We start from the raw sequence: 25,887 nt of genomic DNA, 5'->3' as shown, positions 1-25,887 counted from the left end.
ACACATGAGTTACTTTGATAAAAATTAGATTAAAATAAGCTATGTTGGATTATTGGCATAGGAAGAATCAATATGTTGTTATATAAAACAGCCAGATTAGCCAATAGAATTTATAAAATCTATGTGTATGTAATGTTATGTGTATACTTGGGTATGTCTGTATATGTGTATAAAAAGAAAAAAAGACTTGAGTAATACACCAAAATGTTCACACAGCTTACCCTGTGGAATTATAACTTTCATTTCTTTAAATAAATCTTTCTATATTATCAGAATGTTCCATCACAAGTATATAATATTGTGCATATTATTCTAGAAAATGGTGGGAGTTATTTTCATTTTAGTAAAAGGAAAACACCTTGAGAAGTATTTCTATTACATATATTAGAAAAATAAGTTGCCATGTTTGAATAGCATATGAATTTATTATTTTTATTATATGTTTTCTACTCATTTGTTAAACCAACAGCTTGTCAAACAGCTTCATCTGTACTGCTTGAATACATTTATCCAGTCCCGGGCACTGAGTGTTGAATTTCCAGAAATGATGTCTGAAGTTATTGCTGCACAGTTACCCAAGATCTTGGCAGGGATGGTGAAACCCCTTCTCTTTCATAAAAAATGAATGTCAGCTTTATCTTTTAAAGAATTACATTTTGTGGTATATCTTATTGTTTTGGTCAGGATTATGAGGTCATGAGTTTTTATAATGTTCTTCTGAAAGCCTTACATTTATAACATATCATAGTGTGTACATTTAAGAGAAAAATTGTGGGGTTCTAATTGTTTTCCTTTATAAAATATAATTAGAATGTTGTAACTGTTTTGTGTACCCATATTTTTTTGAAGAATTTACAAGACTGAAAAAGTACTAAAATTGATTGTTAAAGTAAACTATATCTTATCCATATTATCTCATACCATGCAGGTGAGGATTTTAAACTTTTGCATCTAACAAGTCATCTACTTAAGAGAAAAAAATCTAACCTGTGATAAGACAAAGCTATTATATAAGTTATTTCTCAATTATATTGAGTTATGTCTCAATTATATTTCCAAAAAAATGAACCTTTAAAATGGCATGCAAAATTTTGTCTACATATTTGTGTGAGGAGGAAATTTCATAACCTTCTTCAGATTTTCAAAAGTATTTTTAATGCAAAAAAAAAAAAGAGAAAGAGTTGAAAACAGCTAAGACAGATTGATGTTCTTCAAACTAGGCCAAACAACTCGTATGTAAAACAATTTTCCAGATTGGAAACACAAATCTCTTAGGAAGTTAATAAGTAGATTTATATTATTATGCAAATAGTATTGTGGGTTTTGTAAGTTTTTAAAATAACCTTTTTTGGGGAAGGCATTGTCCTCTAATGAGGTATTACCAATGGAAATAAGAAGTCAGAAGATATTATGGCCTAATTGCACTTCTTACCACCGGTTGCATGTTGAAACTTAATCACCCTTACTGATTCTCAATTCTCTCACCTTTGAATGTAGTAAAGTATCTTTCCTGCCAATTGCTCCTTCTGCTCAGAGCTTATTAACATCTTTTCCAATCTAAGGAAGGAAGAAAAGGAGAGAAGAAAGAGGGAGGTATCAATTCACATACCTTTCTCCTCTTTATCATGAATTCGTCGTATGTTTCAGCCATGCAAATCTTTTTGCCATCAAACTTCTGCAGAATTTTCCCCTTTACACTAATTCCATGCATGTTTCAACCTTCAAGACTCAGCCACATATTATTTCTCCAAAGTCTTTCCTGAGTCTTCCAAGCAGTGATCTGCCTTCTCCTAGACTTAACCTGCCATTTTGTGCACAATTGAATTATAGTATCATGTTGTTTTACAATTCTGACTCGAGTCTGGGAGCCACACAAAGTGGACAATAGTGTTTGTTTGGACAGAGAGTTGAATGACATGTTCTCTCTGTCCTGGTGTTACCATAGATTTTGAGCATTCTTTGGTTACAACTCTGAATATTTCTGTATGCATGACTTTTATCACTTTCTTCTCCCATGCTTTCTTATCTCGATAAATTATCTTCATCACTTTTAAATTTTCCACCTTTGCTTCCTACTTTGTAAGATCTCTCACTTTATTGACTATAACATAGAAGAATATAAATGTATTTTATGTGTCTTAAGGACAATACTTTAGATTGAGAACAAGGAATAGAACAAGGAATCCTTGTTCTAAGTTTTTAAACTGAATGAATAGAGTATTATTTTTCTCCCTAAGAAAAATTCCACAAAAAATTATTTCTTATGTTTATGTAGCCTTAAATTGCTTGGCACTGTAAACCTCAGTATAAACTTTCTTCATTTCTAATTTCATTCAACAGATATTGATTGAGTACCTGCTATTAGCACAAGAAAAATGTGCTAATAAGCCTTATGAGAATTTGGAGCTGAAGAAAGACTATATAACTCAGGAAAGTTACAGTCCAGTAGTAGGTATCAATTAAAGTGCCTGATAAGTAGGCATTTTAATATTTGTTGAGGGTATGAATTTTCTCATACCCTCAACAAATACTAGATAGGTGCAAAACATTATTTACATATAATTTTACTGATACACGTGTAGCACAAAGGTACTAACTTTAAAGTAAATATTAAATTACACCTTTATTTAGGCATGTCAGTAATTCATTTGCGTTAAATCTATATGTACATTTATTGAAAAAGCTTTCAATATATTTTTCCCACAAATACCATTCCCAGAAAAGTATTTTTAACATCTCCAAAATATAATGGTTACAGGAAATCTACCTCTGTGAGAGTGACACCTCTCAAAATGGACTGTGTGACATAAGAAAATGAATGTAGGTCTGTCAAAAAAGAAAACCCAATAAACAAAAACAATATTTTTGGCCCTTTATGCTTAAGAAATGGACTCAGGGAATAGTTAATGTTGTGATCACTATCTGATTCTTGCTACTTTGAATTAAACCAGTATTTTGATGATACAAATCATTTTCCATCAGCATAGATTTAATTTCCATAATAGCTTTAAAATTTTATAATTCACTAAACTAAGGGAATAGATTGTAGTGGCCACAGGTTCGGCTTTTGTTAAGAATGTTTGATATATTCGATGTCGATCTCTGTCTGAAATGTAGATGTCTAAACACTAGGATTTAATATTTAAGGCTAAGCTTAAAAAACAAAAAAACCTTTTTAAAAAGAATAGTGCTTCACCAGAAGGAAAATATCTAATTTCTAAATGTTTTTCTCTACAAAGTCCTATCTACTAATGTCTCCACTACTACTTAGTCATCATAACCATTATCTTCATTTCACAGGTCATGTTCTTTCTGGTAGCTCTTAAGTGAAACCAAATCTTAAGAAGACAGGTCACATATCAGGAAAAACTTGCAGGTTACTGAAATAGATTCTTGAGTTAATGAAAATATTTTTCTTAAAAAGGTTTGAAAAGCCATTTGAGTCTTATGCATTAATGCCTCCATTATCAGTAGTTATGTGACAGTTTTGTGTGTGTGTGTTTAATGTTTAAAGACATGGCACTTTTTAAGAAGGCAATGCTATACTATTTTTTTCACATTTAACATTAATTTGTTGCTCTACAGATGATATGGAAATATGATTAACAGTATGGATTTTACCAAAACTATGCCTTGTAAGTAGCCATGGTAGATCAACCTGTACCTTCTAAATTATCCACAGCTAGTCATGAGTTTGATGATGGGCACCGTGGAGACAACTGATATAAAACTCTGCCCCCTTCCCTGCCACTCACTAGCTAGATAAGATTAAGCAAGTCATTTAACCTCTCTGATTAAACCTGCCTTTGCCCAATGCTTTCTAATGAATAGAAATGGATACCAAAACATTTATACCGGTGTTCAGAAAGAGTAGTTGCTGTTATTTTGTTTTCATTAAGCCATAGTTCTGACTATAATCTTATCAAACTAACAAGCTATATTCTATAGTGAAACCAGGATTCTAAAAAGTCTCATTGCTTTATTTGTGTCACTATGTACTATGATATATTTGACTAAATTCATTTGAAATTAGGGTTGGAAGTATTCAAGTAATTCTTCTGAAAAAATACAGTGTTTTGAGTTTAGAGCCTGTTTTATCAAAGATCTAAAGGGGCTATTACTCTTTAACTATGAATATTTAAAATAATGACCCTGATTTTAAGATTTTTAAGTGTCTTTTTAGAATAGAGAGCCTGACTAGAACACAGCCCCTCCAAAAACCCATGCATGCTCAAATTATTTTTACTATGGCGAGCAATTCCACAAAAGGGAACAGTGGGTCCAGAAATCACAATGAAGTCATCAACCAAAAAAACAACATTCCTATTCCTAAGAAGGTTATGATATAAAATGCCTACAAGAAATCTGTTATGTCTGCTTTAGTCTGTCTTGTATTCCTTTGGTAGGATGGCAATTACATTTTTAGTTTTTGCTGTGAATACCTGAGCAATCTCTCTCATCCATACTTATCCTTCACACATCAGAAGTGAGGATAGGATATGAATCCTTTTAAATACTTTTACAACTCCAGAGCCTTGTGCGGAAGAATCACTCAGAACTCACAAAAATATGTATTTTTTTCAAATTTAAAGATACTCTATTTTTATATTCAATAACTCAACAACTGTGGTCCCCACTAATGAAGTGAAGTGGACAGGAAGACAACTCAAGTAATGGCATAACTTTCTTTTTCCCAAAGTATGCCTGTTCATTAGCCATTGGATGTGGGAAATTTCTACATCTCTTACAATTTTACAGGAAATACATAGCCAGTTAGTCTAGCAAAAGTTTGCTAAGTCCTAAATTGCTTATCCGTACTACAGTAAGTCATAAAATGATTTTAATGAAAAGAATATCACCTAGGTTTTGTAGTTTTGGGTTTTTTTCTTATGGTGAAGTGAAAAGAACAATATCTGTTTCTCCCTAACATCTGCTGACGATGTAATGTACCATTATTCCACACTCTCTCATCCTTATCAAATCCAAAATTGAATGAAAAGCAGTAAAAGAACTGACTACTCACCCATATTATGATAAAATCCAAACCAGATTGGTCAACATCCATAAGATGAATCCAAGCTGAACTGGGTCTAGATTATTGAATTCAGGTTGGATCACATCCCTATTTATTAATCAACTCAGGAAAAAAGGTCTTACAGACCAGCTTCAGCTAACAGAACGTACACTTTTAAAGTTAGGCCTGAATCAGTGTGGCCTTAAAAACTAAAAAGCAGCAGCACCGTTTTTTAATAATTTGTCCACCCTGTCACTGGAGAAAATTTAAGAATTTGGGGGTGTTGGTAGTAAGTTAAACATAACAGCTGTTCATGGCAGAAATGATTTAATACATACATTCTCTGAATATCCTATAACCAAGGCAAAGAAAAACACCAGGGGGGCTTGTTCTCCTCCTTGAAGCTGACCGCATTCCAAGGCAGAGCTCAGGTCACATGCCCAGGGGCTGCGCCCAAGCCTGTCCACAGCCTTATGCAGATGTGGAGTCTGGAAGCCTGCTGCAGGACTGCTGGCCTAGTCCCAGAATGTCAGCCTCATTTTCGATTTACTGGCTCTTGTTACTTTGTGTCATGCTGACCTTATTGTTAAACACAGGTTTGTTTGCTGTTTTCCCCACTCATGGAGACATGGGAGAGGCACTATTTTTAAATCTGGTTGAAAGCTTTAACTGATAAAGCATTTTTAGAGAAATGTGAATCAGGCAGCTAAGAAAGCATACTCTGTCCATTACTTTAAAGAAAATGTACAGATTATTAACTCTGCAGTGTGGCATTAGTGTCCTGGTCAATATTTAGATAGGTATGAGTGAAATATTTAAATGATATTGTAAAAAGTTTTCAGGATATATGCCATAGCTTATTTTTATTATCTTTTGAAATTGCTCAATACATCAAATACTGATGTATTCAATTTATCAGATATAAATTATTCTAAATGAAGCTCAGTTAAATGTTTTTGTCTTGTCAGTTATATGTTAAGCTTCTGATCTCTGTCTATGATGTTTACTGATCTGAGTTTTTACTATTATGAATTATTTTAGACAGCAGTGGTTTTAAGCTTTTTGCCACTAAAAATACCTTTTATTTTCCCTCCCCCAGAAGAGTTTATACCTTGAAGTATCTATCCACCAAACTGTACTTCTATTAAGAAATATTTTGTTTTCTTAATGCTTTGTTATTCAAAGACATATCCATGAAAGCTGCTGAGCAGCATGAATAACAATTATATCCACACAGATTTGATGTATCTTGTATAGCCTTAACTTGATAGTATAAAATTTCATTGCTTTTTAAATAATAGCTAAATAGTCAATGGACTTCTTTCATAGCTTTCCTAAACTAGATTAAGATCCAGAAGTTTAGGATCATAATATATTCCATACAATTCTCTTTTTCTAGGGCTTTAAAATTCATGAAAACAACCAAAAAAAAAAAAAAAAAGGTGTATGGAGAGTTAATACAAACATACCGTATTTTTGTTGAAACAGCGATGTGGCTCTACTTCTTCTCCATCAGGTAGAAATACTCAGAATTTACCTAAACTAGTCAGCCCTGTATTTGTTATAATTAGGGACAGGAAGAGATTTTCACTGGCAGACTTTAGAATTCTTCACATTAGCCAATGAAGTATCTCCTTTTGATCTTAATAGTCTGTGTATTTTAACTTTTTTGAGATATGCATGTTTATAAGAAAAACCACAAAGGTTTTTCTTAAGTTAAAACCTTTTTACTGAAATTTGAAAGAAACAGAAGAAAATATCAAAGTTCTTTGCATTTTCGAAGAATTAAATATGATTTACAAAAGTTACATGGAGAGCTCTGTAAAACATTAACCTAAATTTTTTTGTTGAAAAGTCTTACTTAAGGTATCATTTTATTCCTCAGCAACTAGCTGTGAAGCCTTTATTATGTTATATGCCAGTTACTCTGCCAGATTGTGGAATAACCAGAGTTCCTGTCTTCTCCGAGCTTAGAGGTGGATGGGGAATAAAAACAGGTAAATAGATACCTACAATATTGACTGTGAGTGCTATGGTGGAGGAAGTACAGGGAACTACTAGATCACCTAAGAGGAGCACCTAGCTCGAATTTAGGGGTTAGCAGAGGCATCCTGAAAATAGTCAAGCCTAAGCCGTGATCTACAAGCAGTTTAGGAATTAGCAGAACATGCGGAGTTAGGAGATGCCAAAGGCAAGAAGAGAAGAAGAGTATTCCGAACAGGAGGTATCCCAAAGAGAGAAGAGTATCCCAAACAACAGATGCACAATCTGATGGGGAGAGAGAATGTGGAGTGGGGATGGATGACGAGATTGAAGAAGAAAGCCAGGTCCAGATAATCAGTGGCCGTGTACACCATGTTAAAGAGTGTAGCCTTACTTCTGCTGTAAACAGGAAAGTAGTACAATTCATATGAATATTTTAGAAGACTCCCACTGGAATATGGACAATAAAGTTGGAGATGACTAATCCTGAAAGCAGGGAGAACATTTTTGAGGAAGTTGCACTATTGGTGAAAATTATGGTCATAAACATGAAGAGCTGTAGGTGATCATGACCTCCTCTCTAATTTTCCAGAAGGTTTTTGGAAGATACACTATAGGAGCATTGACAGAACTGATGAAAGGAGAAATACATCATATAAATTGTCAAACACAATGCCAGGCATTTAATTATTTTGCCTATGCTTAGAAATTACAAATGTTTTATCAAGAAAGAAAATAAAAACTATGAAACTTAGTTTTACCTTGTCCCAGAATTCTATCTATCCAAACAATCTCTACCACTCCACTATATCCCTACCTTTGTATGTCTGTCCAACCTCAAAGTCCAGGTCTATACACAAAGGTAAGACTAGAGCAGCCCGACGTTCAGAAAATGAGAAAGAAAAGGGAACTGAGTTGTGCTGAACTCGTACAAAATAAACAGTCTTTGTGTAGATGCGTGGAACCTCAAGAGGAGAGTAATCCACCCAACTCATACATATTTGATGGTATGAATCGATGGCTGCACTCAGCTTTGAAAAGTCTTATCTAAGATTCCTTCTATGGAACAAAGTTCCATCAAAGTCCATTTAAAAGCCTACATTAAGCCGGGCGCGGTGGCTCAAGCCTGTAATCCCAGCACTTTGGGAGGCCGAGGCGGGTGGATCACGAGGTCGAGAGATCGAGACCATCCTGGTCAACATGGTGAAACCCCGTCTCTACTAAAAATACAAAAAATTAGCCGGGCATGGTGGCACGTGCCTGTAATTCCAGCAACTCAGGAGGCTGAGGCAGGAGAATTGCCTGAACCCAGGAGGCGGAGGTTGCGGTGAGCCGAGATCGCGCCATTGCACTCCAGCCTGGGTAACAAGAGCGAAACTCCGTCTCAAAAAAAAAAAAAAAAAAAAAAAAAAAAAAAGCCTACATTAAAAAAAAAATTCTTGCTGCACTGTATACAAATCAGCTACCGCTATCAAGCCAACAGATGCCATTATCAAATGGAATTAAAAAATAGTATACTCCCCAAAAAACCTAAATTCTTTGTGGAGTGTTGTCACTTCATGAGCCCTCCACAGCATGGGAGCTGATGAGGGAGCACTGGTGAGCAGTAGGTTGAAGAGAAAACCTGGCACTTAAGAATCTACCCATCTTTTTTTGTCTATAAGAGCCTTATGTTTGGATTACCTCATTTAATTTCCATCAAGGGCTGGATTTCCTTTTTAGTTCCACTAACCAGACAGCAGCTGGGAAGGAAGAAGCTTTCTATGTACACACGGTAGCTACGGGATGGGAGTTTCTCTGTGTCCTCACTGGCCATATGCAGGTCTCTTGTTAGTTACGTCTGGTCACAGAACCCATTGCTGTCATCTCATATTTAAGTCTTAACTTGTGAGTTTATTCTTTCCACTTGGCACTGCAGAGTGCTGGGACTTTGCTCACTTCCATTCCTTGCTGGTTTAGCACATTACTCGTTCCTCTTAGGCCCAGCTGTTTTATCATCTGGCTCTTTTTCCCATCTGGCTTCTGCTGTGGAGCCACCTTGCCCCTTCAGGAGAGCCATGCCTTACCACTGCCTGCTAAGCCTCCACTTAGCTACCACCATGCTAAACTTAAACTTCTCTAAGATGTTGCAGACTTCACAAGCAAGCATAAAAGTCTTGATTTTCCTGGACTCCCTTAACTTGTCTGGATATTCTGTTGTTCATCTCACCTCCTTCAAGTTTCAGTCTCAAAATACAGGCATTTGACCTCTTTGCCCTACCTCTTCTTATTCTGAATCATGAGAGCCTCTCACTTCCTCTTGCTGTGTGCTGGAAACTTCTGTCAGGTCTTAGAATGAGTTCTCATCTAGTCCTAGCAGCTCTCAATGCTCAAGTCCACCTTTTCAGGATACCTTTGAGATTTAGACCACTTTTTTTCTCTTGAGAAAGCCCTAATTTCCAGACTTGCCTTTCAATGGATTTCAAAGACCAGTTGAGGAAGTCAGGAGCTTAATGCTGACTTTCTTTGAACATTTCTGCTATAACAATTCTAATTCTCCTTAGAGCAATATGCCTGCCTCCAACTGATGAGGAGAAAGGTCAGGTGCCAAATAGAAAACCACAAAGATTAATTATTTTAATAAGCACATAGTTTGAAAGTGCTTTGGGAATTCATATGAGGTTTTCTGTCAAGGGGATGATCACTTCATCCATCCGTGTGTGCCTGACAGTTCTCCTGGCACTGGTTGGTAACAGATACAAAACTGTAAAAATTAGGTGAACATGGATTTTAACGATATTATCACATAATTACTTTCTACGTAATGTTTTATACTCCCCTAAAATACTTTGACTGTTTTGCATTTAGTAGATAGTCAGATTTTTTTGTGTTGAAGTTGATGAAATCTTCAGTGTTATCTGCCCCGTTGCTTGTTAGCAAAACTAGTGTTCATATGTGGCAAGAGATGCAGGGAACCTTTCTCATGACTCACGCCCTATTTAGCTATTATTGCTACTATCCTATTTTGAGTAAATAGTAGGTCACTAAGTACACTGTCCAGAGTTACACTTTTAAAGATATTTAGCCCCATATACTTCTTGAGTACTGAAGTCATACACTCTGCTCCTCATTTCTGAGTGGGAAAGACAGCATTTGGGAGTACATTGGAAATTGATCTGAAGGTTTTTGCCAAGAAGGTGAAACTGTCCTTTCAACTGTGTATGCCTGGGGCTGGGTCCCTGGCAGTGATGGGGTGACAATGCTAAGCTGTAAAAACTAGGTGCTAGTGGGCACCTAACAACATTATCATATACTCATTTTCAAGCTAATATGCAAAATGCCATCTCTTTTTAAACTGAAGGTTGATTTCAGAGAAAATATTTTGTGGTTCATATAAGCAGTCAAGCTAATATGCAAAATGCCATCTCTTTTTAAACTGAGGGTTGATTTCAGAGAAAATATTTTGTGGTTCATATAAGCAGTCTGCTCAGCTTGACAAGTGTTTTACGTTAAACTGGCTGGTGGTTTGAAATGAATTATTTTTACATAATGTTTTCTTTAAAAATATTGTGAACTTAACTGTAATTCTTATTGTTATTCTGTGTGATAATAAAGAATAAACTAATTTCTATATCTCTCTTTATTAGTGAATTATAGCATCTAATACCTCAGTACAATTATATACAAGACACATGTCAATCATCAGTACATTCTTTACCAGTCATTTTAAATTTATAACCAACATTTCAGTTTGCATAATACTGTATGTGGTATAAGATGAGATATTGATATGGAAGATTTGGCATTATAGAGACAATATCCTTGACTGTGTATGCATTTTAGCAAAGCAAAGAGTGATTCTTGGGCAATTAAGTTGAAATGAACTATACAGTGTTTTAATCATAAAGACAAAATATAATCAACTGATATCTAGTAAGATTCAATAACATACTGTTTTGGTTATTCACCTTGATACTGTTTTGGTTATTCACCTTGATTTATCAGTTTGATATTATAGAAACATGAATTTTCATATGAAATTTAATGCATTTGATGTTAAGGTGAAAGATAATTTACTTGTAATTACAAAGTATTTCAGACTATTGTTGAACACTGGTTTCACTACTAAGAGTATAATTTAGTATAGTCCTGGAAATACACAAATATCCTCCTTCAGTAAATAAAATAAATGCCTATAATGTATAAGGAACTGCTGCAGGCAAACCCCAAAATGGGGGCTCAGCTTGGGAGGATTCTTGGCTTAATTCAGAAAAGAATTCAAGAGGGAACCCACAGGGAAAGAAAGCAAGCTCACTGGAGCAACAGCATCCAGCAAAATGGCTACTCCATAGGCAGAGGAGTGCTTGCGGGTTGCTGGCTAGCTATATTTATACCAACTCTTAATTATATACAAAATATGAGGTCTGCTATTCACAGATTTTCTGGAAAAGTGGCAAGGAGTTCCTGGAACTATGTAAGGTAACTTCTGGGTGTTGCCATGGCATCTGTAAACTGTCATGGTGCTGATGGCAGTGTCTCATAGCATGCAGATACGTTATAATTTCTAGTCTTAGCTGATTTGGGCCAGTTTCTTAGCGACATCCTGTTTTTGATCAGCAGGGTCATGAAAACAAGGCCTGGTGATCTTTACCTCAGAACCATGTTGGGTCTTGGAGCCACAAAGATAAATGAGTAGAAAAGAATTATTGCTGTCAATTTGAGTTGATACAATGCTACATATTATTGTTTGAAATGTCAAAATATTTCTTATTGTATCAACTAGATTTGGAATAAACTGGAAAACTACTGGATCATTTGGCCATGAAAATGTTCCTATGACATAAATCCTTTTTTATTTATTCCTGGCTCATACTATGTTTTTAGTTTTTAAACATGCCACCATATTCAGATTTATAAATGTAAATATTGTTAAGAAACTTCCATTTACCTATGAAACAATACACTCATTTTTATAAATACTTGAATTTTATAGTTGGTAGAGTTTTTCTAATCAAAGTTAACTAATGAATAAAGAGAAAATGTAAGAAGTGGCTATGAATGTAAACCCACGAGACTCTTCCCTTGTGTCACTATGTCACTGTATGGAGTCACTATACCAAACTAAGAGTATAGGTCTCTCTACACTGATCATAAATAAATACTTAACATCTAAAGATCAACTTTTCAAAAGCTGTATTTTGGTTAAATGGCAGGAGGTTATATTTACCTGATCAGATGGAGTCTAATCTCGTCTTACAAATAATCGAATCCAAAAAGGAAGAATAACTTTATAATATGCAGAGATCTGTGACCAGTTACTTGTGAGCTGTTTGAAATTCATAAAGCTTAAACAACTTAGGTAGTCTATGAAAAAGAAAAGTATTTTTATGCCTGAATTATATCAGCTGACCATAATTATGCTGTGATATTAGAGAAGCAGTATAGCACATAGGGCATATGCTCTGGAGCTACACCCTCTCAATCTCTCTTCAGGCTACACCGCTTGCTAACTATGTGACCCTGCAACATACTTTTATGCTCTGCTCTAGTTTTCTTATCTGTAAAATTGATATAAAAATAGTGCCTGTTTCCTAGGGTTGTTATGAGGATCAAATCAGTATAAGAAAAATAAACTTAGAGCAGTGTGTGACATAAAAATCACTATTTTGGTGTTTCATCCAATTTAAGTGGGTTTTTCCTTAATAGATAAATGATTAAGGGTACAAAAGGTATTAAAATTTTATATAAACTATCAGTAAAAACCATTTTTAATATTTTAGGTTGTGGGAAATTCAGTAGCATAGTAATGATCAAAGTAAATTTTTTCAGCAAAGGAGATCAAGGAGAAACTGTTTCAAGTGAAAAAAATAGGATATAAATAAAAAAATTATCAGTCTGAATAGCCACAGTTTTTGTGCCTGAAGTAGTTTCTGCATGGGGCAGATTGGACTAACCAAATCTCTCTCATTTTTATGGATCTAGCCAAACTGTCTTCCCCAGTAAATAATGCTTTTAATTATATACAAAGAGAAAAAAAAAAGATTTTTTGAATTTATGGGATATACTGAATAAAAGAATAATGGAAAAGCTATTTATAAAATAGTTTAGATTACAAATCTAAAGTTTTATCTTGTTGTCACTGAAGGACTCCACTGTTTATATCTCAGAAATTACTGGCTGGGCGTGGTGGCTCTCGCCAGTAATCTTAGCACTTTGGGAGGCTGAGGTGGGCAGATCACTTGAGGTCAGGAATTCGAGACCAGCCTGGCCAACATGGTGAAACCCTGTCTCTACTAAAAATACAAAAATTAGCCAGTCATGGTGGCATGCACCTGTAATCCCAGCTACTTGGGATGCTGAGGCTGGAGAATCACTTGAATCCAGGAGGGAAGGTTGCAGTGACCAGAGATCATGCCACTACACTCCAGCCTGAGTGACAAGAGTGAAACTCCATTTCAAACAAAAATTATTATGGGAAACACAAAGTAAGATCTTTACTTTGAGAAATATTGTTTTGTGTAGTCCTTGTTTTAACACATGATTAACCACTTGGAAATGTAAAATAATTCTTTTTTTTTCCAAACAAAACTGGACTTGGATATGTGAATGAAATATGTTTAAAAACAGAATAAAATCCAATATTAATCATTTTTAACCTCTGTATATCATAATGTAGGTAGTATATTTACCGTTTGGTTTAGCATGTTTTATTTTTCTTTTCATGGCAGAAAACAATTGTCATTTATTTTCATTGATATTTTCAAATATTATAACATCTAAAACCAGAATGTATCCTATAACACGTTTTCATACAATGCTATGTCCCAAGTAGGAGTCATATGCAGTTGTGTAAAAACTTTTCATTGATACCTCCTGTTAAGATTAGAAGAAAGCACAAGCTTCATAGTGTCTTACATTCAATTAAATACAGTGTATGTATTCATTCTTGATTAATAGAATTTCATTTCTCCTACTTTTACCTTATGCTAATATCAATTCTTAATTATTAGAGATCAACAATCAATATGAAATCAGTTTTACTGTTTTTTTAGGTGTCACTGATTTGAGTACATACAATGCAGTAGGTCTTATATTAGAGAACGTTATATATATTTTCCCTACCCATATAGCAATCAATACAAGCTCAATCTGAGTCACATCGTACAGAAGTGTAAGTAGAGGTTCAGAGTAGTTCATGAAACCTGAAAAACACCAGGTGCGGTGGCTCATGCCTATAATCCCAGTACTTTGGAAGGCCTAGGCCAGGGGTCCCCAAACTACAGCCTGTGGGCCGCATGTGGCCCCCTGAGGCCATTTATCCGGGCCCTGCCGCCCTTCAGGAAGAGACACCTCTTTCATTGGTGGTCAGTGAGAGGAGCACAGGATGCATCCGCATCACTGGCGGTGTCACTCACGTACAGTACTACTTCCGGTGATGCGGGACGCCCGTGTCACAGCTCCGGAAGCACGTCATATGATGCACATCCGGTCTGTGGCTGTGGGGCCCCACGTCACCGGAAGCAGTGTGAAATAACAGCCCAAGTAGGAAGAAAGGCAAAGCACTATAACCTACTACACAGTACAATGGCCCCCATACTCCCCCAAATGTACAACATCATGGCCCCTATAACAAAGTCTCCCCCCACGTTACTACACACCGTGTTTCCCCTATTATAAGACCCTGTCTTATATTAATTTTACCCCCAAAAGATGGGGGCTGTCTTATTTTTAGGAGGTGCCTTATAATAGGGGAAACATGCAGCAGTGGGCTTCCCACAGAAGAGGCCCACCGCTGCTGCAGATGTCCAGGACGCTGCATATACAGTGTCACAGGCTGATCACCGCCATCCCTGTGTACAGCACTGGAGGCGGTGCTGGGCCTGTGACACTATATACCGCTGTCTGGGATAGTGGAGGCAGCAGCACTGGCTGTGAAGGGTGTCACACCTTGCATAGTCCGGCCCTCCAACGGTCTGAGGGACAGTGAACTGGCCCCCTGTGTAAAAAGTGTGGGGACCCCTGGCCTAGGCAGAGGGATCACCTGAGGCCAGGAGTTCAAGACTAGCCTGGCCAACATTGTGAAACCCCATATCTACTAAAAATACAAAAAAATATCCAGGTATGGTGATGGGGGCCTGTAATCCCAGCTATTTGGGAGGCTGAGCCACAAGAACTGCTTGAACCTTGAAGCAAAAGCTGCAATGAATGGAGATCATGCCACTGCACTCTAGCCTGGGCAACAGAGCAAGACTCCATCTCCCCCACAAAATTTTTTTAAGTAAATAAATAAACCTGAAAAACATTTTTTGAACGATGTTTTCTTCCAAAAACAAAAGAAGTTTTTGTCACAGAAAACTGGAAAGATGGGAGTCAATGTTTTGGGAAAATAAACTATAAACAGCACTAATTTCCCAACAGCACAGCCTGTGCCAAGGAATTCATCAGAGATCAAAAGAAACTCAACTCCTCTCCTACTAAATCTGAGATTAAAGATTGCATTTAGATTAAAGTCCTGGAAATATATTCAGAGATAGAACATTTTCTTGCAAGTAACTGACATGGTCGCGCAGTTGGGGAAGCTGTCTCTTTAGTGGCAGAAGATCACACTTTGTATTAAAGGGTTGACTGATAGCTCCTAGGTCTATAGAAATTACTGTATTACAGTAGTTTTTTTTTTTTTTTTTTTTTTTTCAAAAAAATACATATACATCTAAAAATATGTACCTTAAAATTTTACTCAGTGGTATTAGGAAATGCTATAAAAATTGTGATGAATATATCATTCTTGAAAATCAAAAGTTCCTCTGATTTAAACTTTAACACTGAATCATTTGGAAAGAAATGTTTTAATTTTTTTTAAACACTTCTTTAAATTTTTGTTAATACTTTAAGTTCAGGGATACATGTGCAGAATGTGCAGGTTTGTTACATAGGTATGCATGTGCCATGGTGGGTTGCTGCACCATCAACCTATCATTACATTAGGTATTTCTCCTAACGCTGTCCCTCCCTAATCTTCTATCCCCCAGAATGTTTTTTAATAGTTGGAACTCTCAAAATAAAATATTATTCTCAGTATTTTTATATTTATTAAATAGTTCTGATATAATTGATGACAATATCCTATTTTAAAGCGTCCTTATTTTATCTGAATGTTTTAATCTTTATGAAGCAGAAGGTTAAGATAAGTAACCATATAATCCTTACACAAAGGTAAGACAGATTTAGACACTAAGCATTTCTGTTTAAAACATTTAAAGTTGGGCCACATTTTAGACAAAGAGAAAACATGCAAAATTTATCACGTTTAAATTTTGAAGTTATATCACACATACACACACACACACACACACACACACACACACACGTCATTTAAATTTTACAGTCCTTAATTTGTTAAAAACCACTTTAGCAGAATTGTATGGTAGAATTAGTTGTTCCTTTTAAATAAGATTTAAATTACACCAACCTGGATGATACAGCAGAAATAAATATTTTTACTTGTTATATTTATTTCGATTTTCACTAATCTATACATATTTCCTAATGATCACAATGATTTTAAGATGCAGTGTTCTTACTGAAACATTACAAAGTAATGAACAATTAATCAAAGGAAAGAATAATTTTAACATGGATCAATGTCAAGAAATAGGTTTTTGAAAAATTTTAAGATTCACAAACCATTATTATGAACTTTTTCAAGTTTTTAAATGATATGTTATTCAAAATTAGGCATAGTAAGAAACATATGATCTAACTCCTCACTAAACTTGAAAAAATATAGAATAACTAAGGTAAAAATCTATATATTATGCAACAAAATTCAAATTGAGGGGGAAAACTGCTATGCAATATTTATATTCATTTAACCAAAAAATATTTACATATAGCTTGGAAAGATTTTCAAGTCTTGGTACAAGTGTTTGTTCTGTTGATTTAAGAAATGATAGTTATCATTAAGAATTTCTTTAAAGAAATAGAAAGCAGTAAAAACCTGGTTGATAATAGGTTACAGTATACAGGTAAAAATAGTGAAACAGAACATACATATCTGTGAACCTAAACAGAGATGGCCTATGTGCCAATTTCAGATACTTGTTAACAGCACCCAAATAAATATTTGCAGTAAAACATACAGCAGAACTTCACCCAGAGTTTTAAAAGATAGGCTTGTCACTATTTTGAAAAGTAATTCATTGTAATCTATCTTTAATTCTCTGAGCCTCTGCATCTTCATCTAACAAGCAGAGATAAATATTTTAATAAAGAGTTTTGCATTTAAATGAGATCATGCCTATAAAATTTCTTCAGACAAGAAAATTTTATACAAATATGATTTTTAGTAAGAAATAGATAAGTACATGGCTAAATATCCTTAATAGCTACAACATAACATTCTACATCATAGGTAGATGAAATTAATGAGTTTATAAATCAATAAATCTTGGGTCACCAAATATATGATTTTTTTTTAATAACCAAAATACACAAACTAAGGTTACCAATATAGATACTTATTAGTTGAAAAGCCCAACAAACCTATATTCAAAAAAAAAAATTAGAATGCTGATCTGGCTAGAAGTCAGAGCACATGGGAGGAGGCAGTTTGTGTGAGAGTGCATATGGTGAATGGCATTCCAGGACCAAACGGACCTTCAACTTGTGTAGCTGAACAAGTGGCTGTCAGTGTAAACCCATGCCCCGCAGGGGGAGATAGATGAAGAGCTGCTTCTTAGAAAACATGTCAAAAAGACTGGGCATGGTGACTGACGCCTGTAATCCCAGCACTGGGAGGCTGAAGCAGGTGGATTGCCTGAGGTTAGGAGTTCAAGACCAGTGTGGCCAACATGATGAAACCCCGTCTCTATTAAAAACACCAAAAAAAAAAAAAAAAAAAAAAAAAAAAAAAAAAAAAGAGCTGGGCATGGTTGCATGTATCTATAATCGCAGCTACTCAGGAGGCTGAGGCAGGGGAATTGCTTGAACCAGGGAGGTGGAGGTTGCAGCGAGTTGAATTCGCGCCACTGCACTCCAGCCTACACTCCAGCCTGGGCAACAGAGCGAGACTCCATCTCAAAAAAAAAAAAAAAAAAAAGTCAAAAAATGATTGTTTACACATACTCTGAATTTTTACATTTTCCAATCTTCAAATAGAGAATGATATTCATCACTATTATTTAAGAAGTCTTCAGTTTTAAACAAATATTGTGAAGAGAAAAACATTTTATATTTAAAGTTAATGCAAACCTTTAAAATAAATCTTCTTTATTGGTAGCTCAGTTAATAGAATACTTTCTGAACAGTAAATAAGCATACATCATGAGGAAACTGACTTAAGTAGAAGTGACCCAGGGACAGGAAGAGATTATTGTTTGTTCCCAAATTATCTGAATTGGCTATCTAAACTGGGCTGAATTCACTTTACTACGTAACTAAAAAATGTGTTTCTTTCAAGAACTCAGAAAATGCTGAACTTACATTCCAAGGCTATTCACACTTCACATCACTTTTATATATTTAAAAACTTTTTTCATAGAACTAAATTACATCTATCATGTGGAGCTAATTTTTTTAATAAGTTGTTATCCCAAGTGATTTCTACTTAAGTAGGACTTACAGTGAAATTATTCAGTGACAATAAATGGCTGTTCTTAACTCTATGAGTGTATATATGCATGAGTGAAAGCAATCTAGAGAAAGATAAAACCAGGTTGCTTTTACAAAAGACAGCAAACATTACCTTCCATGAAGGCTAAAATGTAGGGCAAAGAGTTTGGAAGCTGAAATGAAAAAACTTGTGTTCTAAGCTGTGTTCTGACACTTCCTACTGAGTTGGCATGAGCTACCTATAACCTTTCTGAACCTCATTTTAACCATCTGAAAAATGGGGGCATATAACATACATGTAATCTCAAAATTCAACATTTTTGGAAATTATAGTATTATTTACTTCATTTTTGATTATTAAACTATGCCTTATTCTTATATTGAAATCTGGGCAATAGTTTAACAGATTTTAATTTTTTAAATAAATTCTTAGCAATTACTGTATTTGTTTAACTTTATACAATTTGAACCTGAACGTTTCCATTGAATTACTGGAAAATGCAAGAAACAAACAGTTCTTTTCTATTTTCTACACATCTATCAATAATCTGAAGAAATTTATGGTACTTACAAAAATTCCCTCAAATAATTTTATCCTAGTTTTATCCATTTAATTATGGAATTGGATAATTATAGTACATAACACTAATAAATCTTAAAATATTGAGTTTAATTTGTAACACTTTCAAACCTAAAGCAGTTTTCCCTGAACTAAAACTTTTCATTTTTCCTATATTCTATTATCACTAAAATTTAACTACATTTTAAAAAGCAATTTTCCTTTTGTCTTCCTTTTCATTTCCTCTCTATTCACCCCCTTTAATAAAATCTTGGTTCTGAAAAACAAGTCATAGTTTCCACTATGCTTTTCTAAAATTTAATTTGACATTACTGTTCATAATGTTAATTTGCATTTTATTTTTTCTCAGCTATTTTCAGAAAAGCTCATGGTTTAAATGACTTTAATAATAAGCAAATAGGCCAGGTGCAATGGCTCTCATCTATAATACTAGAACTTTGGGAAGCTGTGAAGGGAGGGCCATTTGGGTCCAGGAGTTGAAGAGCAGCCAGGACAACATAGGGAGACCCCATCTCTATTAAAAAAAAAAAAGAAATTATTCAGGTGTGGTGATGCATGCCTGTAGTCCCAGCTCTTCAGGAGGATGAGGTGCGAGGATTTAAGGTCGAGGCTACAGTGACCATGGTCATATCAATGCACGACAGAGCAAGTCCCTGCCGCCACCTCCTCCTCCTTCTCCTCATTATGATCATAGTAATAACATTAATATTAACAAGCAGGCCGATCACGGTGGCTCAAGCCTGTAATCCCAGCACTTTGGGAGGCCGAGGTGGGTGGATCACAAGGTCAAGAGATCAAGACCATCCTGGTCAACATGGTGAAACCCCGTCTCTACTAAAAATACAAAAAATTAGCTGGGCATGGTGGCACGTGCCTGTAATCCCAGCTACTCAGGAGGTTGAGGCAGGAGAATTGCTTGAACCCAGGAGGCGGAGGTTGCGGTGAGCCGAGATCGTGCCATTGCACTCCAGCCTGGGTAACAAGGGCGAAACTCCGTCTCAAAAAAAATATATATATATATTAACAAGCAGATAGCTTCACACCATATGCTGCCAATAAACTAGTCAAACAGAAATATTAAAGTTTATTTTATCGTTAAAGCAGAATAGTAAAATCCTTGTAATGATTTTAACATGTCAATTTTAACAAAGTGCATGATAAATATGAAAATTTATTCTTTAAAAATTGTCTTCAAAATATGTATTTCATATCATTAAGGTCCTCCATATTAATTTGAAAGTTACTATGTTTTGATCTGCTTTTTGAATATTTTTCTATGCGGAACTTTTGAATGACATGTGAAGAATATGTACTGCTAAAAGATAAATTCGTCTTGTAATACACCACAATCTTATTCTTTAAAACATTAATGTTAAATGCATTGCTAGTGCTGATATATTTCTACATATCAAATTCATTATTTTTACCACATCCAAATACCACAGTCTAGTATCTAAATTGATAACTCTTATACCCAGATATGTGTTGCACTTAAAATATCTTATTGCTTATAAATATTCCTTTGCCAGTTTTTTTTTTTTGTCTCTCAGTATACTGTTTAAGCTTACTTAAAATAAAAATATGGTCAGAGAGACATAGGATGTTAGAGTTGCACCAGCCTCTAAAAATCATCTGGTCCATGGGTTCTTTGTTTGTGGCTCAACAACTGGTGTTGAGACAGTTTCTGTCCCAACACAGTCTATGCAGAATTTTAGTGTCTGTGTATGTACATATGTTTTCCACTGCTCTCATATCTGTCTCAGAGAGGTCAGCAATGAAACACATGTTATGAAAGAAATCAATTCCACCAAATCATTTTACAAATAGAGAACTTGAGACTCAAGAGAATCTGTGACTCATCCAAGGTCACAGTGAGGTCCAGAAGAGTCCAAGCACAGGAGTGTATGCCCTGTGGAGTTGGGGTGCACCACACCCCTAGTGGTTGTGTTCAATGATCCAGAAGCTCCCCAAACGCTATCCTTTAGGGTGTGAGTGTGAGAGACCAAGCAAGGTGCTGGTTCGTAGGTTATGAGGAAAAAACAGTTTTTCTTTGTGAACTGATACCACTGTCAATACTTCACTTCTTACAATACTCCACTCCCTGTGGAGTTGGGGTGCACCACACCCCTAGTGGTTGTGTTCAATGATCCAGAAGCTCCCCAAACGCTATCCTTTAGGGTGTGAGTGTGAGAGACCAAGCAAGGTGCTGGTTCGTAGGTTATGAGGAAAAAACAGTTTTTCTTTGTGAACTGATACCACTGTCAATACTTCACTTCTTACACCAGATGGGTGGAGTTTTTTTCCACAGTTCTCCAATTTTCTGCAGACAACTGTGTCCTATGATGCAATTAATTCTAGTACTGCCTGGAGTTAGCACAGACCTCACAGGTTAAGGACCTAGTCCCATAGACTGCTCCCACATCAGATGCCAATTCAAAGGGAGTGGGTTCCCAGGTTATCCACAATTTCTAACTGACTTAGTTACAAATCAAAGGTTCCCACAACCCCATTCGGGTTCATTCATTTGTAGAACAGCTCATACAACTTGGAGAAACACTCATGTTTACTAGTTTACGGTAAAGATATGATTAAGAATACAGATGAAGAGGTACCTAAGGTGAAGTCCAGAAGGGTAGAAGAGCAGGAGTTTCTGCCCTATGGAGATGGGGTGTACCAGCCTCCCAGCTGGGGATATGTTCATCAGTCCAGAAGCTTTCTGAACCCCATACTTTAGGGAATTTTTTTTATGGAGGCTTCATCACATAGACATAATCCAATTATTAATTCCAGCTCCTCTCCCCTTTCCAGAGAATGGAATGTGAGGCTCACAGTTCCAAGTTTCTAATCACAGTTTGATCTTTCTGGTAACCAGCCCACATCGGGGAGCCCACCAAGAGTCACCTCATTAGAACCAAAAATGATCTTATCACCCAGGAAATTCTGAAGGATTTTGGAGCTCTATGCCAAGAACCAGGTCAAACACCAAATATTAGAACAAAATATGCTCCTAGAACCTTTATTAGGAAATCACAAGAGTTTTAGGAGCTTTGCGTTAGGAACTGAAGAAAGAGACATATATATTTCTTATCATTTCACAAGATTGACTTTAGAATGTTATTGACCTGGTACAGCTCCCAACATAAGTGGGTTTTCAGTTAACACCCACTTGTGGCTTCCCCATAATTTGGTCTACATAATGTTAAAAGCAAATTTAATCTCCCATTTCAGTTAGCATTACAGTATTATTACACCATAACTATGATGCAATTAGAATTTATTCATATTTTATCTGTTAAAATATGTATCATGAAGAAACTAAAATGCATTTGTCATAATTCTGCAGATAAATCAAGTTATTTCAGAGCACAATAAATTTCTGACCATTCTTTTTTATCAATCAGAAGAAATCATAGAAGTTGGCATTTCTGCTCCACTGATCATGGTGTTTGACCTACATTAGTAAATGTTGTATAACCATTTAATTTCTTATTATTTGGAGTTAGAGGTGATATAAAATAAAAAGAATAGAGTTTAATAAAGATTTATCAATTGTATAACATATCTATGTCGCTCACTTTTTTGTCATTCACTATTTTGTAAAAAACTCAGTACAAAAAAATAAAATGAATGGAAATATAAAATGAATAGAAGAATAATTTCTGTAAGATACAGTCTTCTTTGAACTGCTCCAAAATGTAGTTAGTAAGCTTGGAAGCAGAATAAAACAACTTTGTCTTCTAAAAGTGACCATTATTTAAAAAAAAAAAAAAAGTTACCTAAATGTTTGATCCAATAATCATTGAACTAAAAACATATTTTAAAGAACGATCTAAATTGGCTTTAAATGAGAGAGAGAGAATGGAATAGAAAATATTTCTTCTGAGTAAACAAGGAACTTAAATAATGACAGAAAGAAATGTCCCTCACTGTTCCCTAAAGCAATATCCAATATATACTGAGCTCTTATTATGTGCCATTCAGGAACTTACAGGATTACCTAAGTAAATCACGGACTTGTTAGAGATAAAGAATATTATACATATGAGAAGAATTCAGGGAAATTTAAGCCATAATATAAATACATCTTAAGTCATGGGCTTCAATTCTAGTGTTACAGTTCAGAGAAGGGAAAAGGTAGTACAGACCAAAGGAACCCAGCCTGAGCTGACAGAGGTTTGGGTTGGATAGTTTGAGCAAAAATAAAATACTAAGTCAAAGTTACAGCATGAAACTCCTCATAGTTGTAAACTTTCTTCAGGCAAAGTCTTTGGAGAGCAAGGGAGCAAGGGCAATAAAAAAGCCAATCAAAAACAGATAAAGTTCCTACATGTCTATGAGAAATTTATATTATAGAAACCAGTAAACTGGATTGAGCCAAAAAAAAAAAGAAGGGACACAGACTTTTATCTTAAGTAGGACAACTACCATGGTTTGGCAGTGTCATTAAAAAGATGTTATGTCAGTAATGAAAATGGGAAAGAGTATTGAATAAGATGATCCCAAAACTTGAAAATAATTAAACATGTAATATCATATTAAAATGCCACAGTAAATAAATCTTGTCTCCCGGAATCTTCACCGAGAAATTATCTAATTCTTTCTCAAAACTCTGTTGCTGCTATTATGACTTATTTTGATGTGTTTCTTTTTCAAATAAAAACCTCAGCAACCAAGGAACTCAAAATAAAGTAAAGCAACACACTTCATGAGGGCAGCCTGTCCAAATAGAAAGAAAGTGGGGCTTGGCGGTGGGGGTGGGGAGAGGTTCAGTCTCTTAGCGGGTTATGGTCCTCCATAAGGTCATATTCAACTCACTGCCAGGACCAGGAATTCTAAGAAAATGTTACAAATAAACATCTCAATTATATTAACAAAGATTACAGCCTCTTTTAAAACTCCTCTGTGTTCTCTAACTCTGAAGGTCAATGAACATTCCCATGAATCCTTGCATGTTTATACCAAAGTGTGATGTGAACTTGGGCGAAGGAGGTAACTCTGGCTTAGCTGGGCTTTTTAGATTGATACTAGAAATACTGTTAAAACCTAGTCAGTTTCATACTATTGAAAAGCATTAAAAGATACATTTGTAAGTGGCATCCTAAGACTCAGAAGTGATTCCAGAGAGAGTTGTGAAAGTGCAGATGTATGTTTTGCAGCGCTAACTGCTCTTAGTATTCTGTCACCCTTCCTTAGGGCATCTTCACATATTTCCAGCGTCCCCAGGAACTCAGTCAGCGCCAGGCTGCACTAGCCTTCCCCAGCTCAGGGTACCTACTACACACTTGTACCTTTCCACACTCACTCCCTGCAAACACACTCTTAGAGAACTGCCTCATTAGAAAGTAGCTGATCAATCAGTATTCCAAGGAGTAAATAGAGTATGACTCCGACATTTGCTTGTTAAAGAAAAATATGCCTCATTCAAAGTGAATCATGCTATGTAGTCATCAGGCACAGGTCTCTTAGGGAGAAGTTTTTGGGCAGTGAGGTCTTAAAATTTAGATTAATAGAAACTTTTTTTTTTGAAAGGATTGTATTTTTGCAGGTGATGGTGATTACAGCTAGAAATTGAGAGCAATGAAAGTTTGTCTCTCCAATTACAGCTATGAGAGATGTAAATATTTTCTAATGAAACTCAGTATTCACATATCAATGTCTTTAGATTTACAAGTGGGCCCTGATACTACTTCCACATAAATCTGCATTTATTCCTTAGAGGTCTGTTTGAGATCTGGAGAAATAAATGAAGCAGTAAATGTGTTAGCCAGTCCACAATTCATGTTTATTGTTGGAAGTCTCTAAGCATCTTACAAATAAAAGTCTTTGGGTGGGAAAGTGCTGGAGACCATTCCTCTGCCCTTTGAGTAAAGAAATGAAAGCACAAACCCTTAGTACATTTCAAAGGAGACCTAAGGTGAACCTTTTCTTTACCCTTGAGAGGTTTGTGGGTGTAATGAGTTGCCTTTTGAAGAGACCACATGTAGTTCAGAGTGAATCAGTACACAGCTCAGAACTGCAATGACTTTAGCCAGAACCTAACATCTGTATTATCCCTGGAGCTTTTTACAAGCTCTGATTTTTTTTTTTTTTTTAATTTCCTCTTAAAGTTCAGAAAGAGGTGCCTCAGCTAGAAAGATGCTTCTACAAAAGGACCTGAATTCCGGTAACACTTGCATTCTGCTACATAAAAGAAAGTTTTCACATATGTTAATTGCTCATGTGACCAGGCAATTTATAAATAAGACATACTAAATTGATTATCATTTCTAAGTTTAAGACAGGTGAAGAGAATAAGAACAATGCAATGAACAATAAAAGTCTCCCATGAGTCTCAGAATACTTACGCTGTCTACACTTTACCTTTGGTACTTCATGTTGCCCTTGTTTTACTATTTACTTTTTAAATCTATTTCATTCTTCAAGATATAAATCAAGTTTCTCCTTGCCCATAATAATTTTCCTAATCTTCTTTATAGGACTTAATCTCACTTTCCTAGGAGGACCTTTTTACTATGGCAACCACAGAAAGGCAATACAAAGGTTGAAGGGGCACTAGAGGCATTGCTGAGAGCTGCAGGGGTCAACACTCCTTAGTCAGTTTTGTTTCTCCTAAACAACATGGACTGTTAAAGTATCACATAAAATATCTATAAACTTAAGCTCCAGGAAAAGTTTTGAGTAATAAGATTCTTACTTTGTTACTGGGAAGGGGTCCCAATTT

General features: G+C 35.5%; 1 protein-coding gene across 1 annotated transcript in view; it reads left to right on the top strand.

Annotated features, from left to right (window-relative positions):
* Window positions 1–10,607, top strand: part of PGR (progesterone receptor) — an 82,100-nt gene extending 71,493 nt beyond the window's left edge. Inside the window, exon 8 of the mRNA XM_039470936.2 lies at window positions 470–10,607. Within this exon, the coding sequence (XP_039326870.1) occupies window positions 470–625 (156 nt within the window). The 3' untranslated portion in view covers window positions 626–10,607. The remainder of the gene's footprint in view (window positions 1–469) is intronic.
* Window positions 10,608–25,887: the final 15,280 nt, after the last annotated feature.

This window comes from Saimiri boliviensis, chromosome 6, assembly GCF_048565385.1.
Source record: "Saimiri boliviensis isolate mSaiBol1 chromosome 6, mSaiBol1.pri, whole genome shotgun sequence".
In the NCBI taxonomy this organism is placed as follows: domain Eukaryota; kingdom Metazoa; phylum Chordata; class Mammalia; order Primates; family Cebidae; genus Saimiri; species Saimiri boliviensis.
This window is presented reverse-complemented; position numbering and strand designations above follow the sequence as displayed.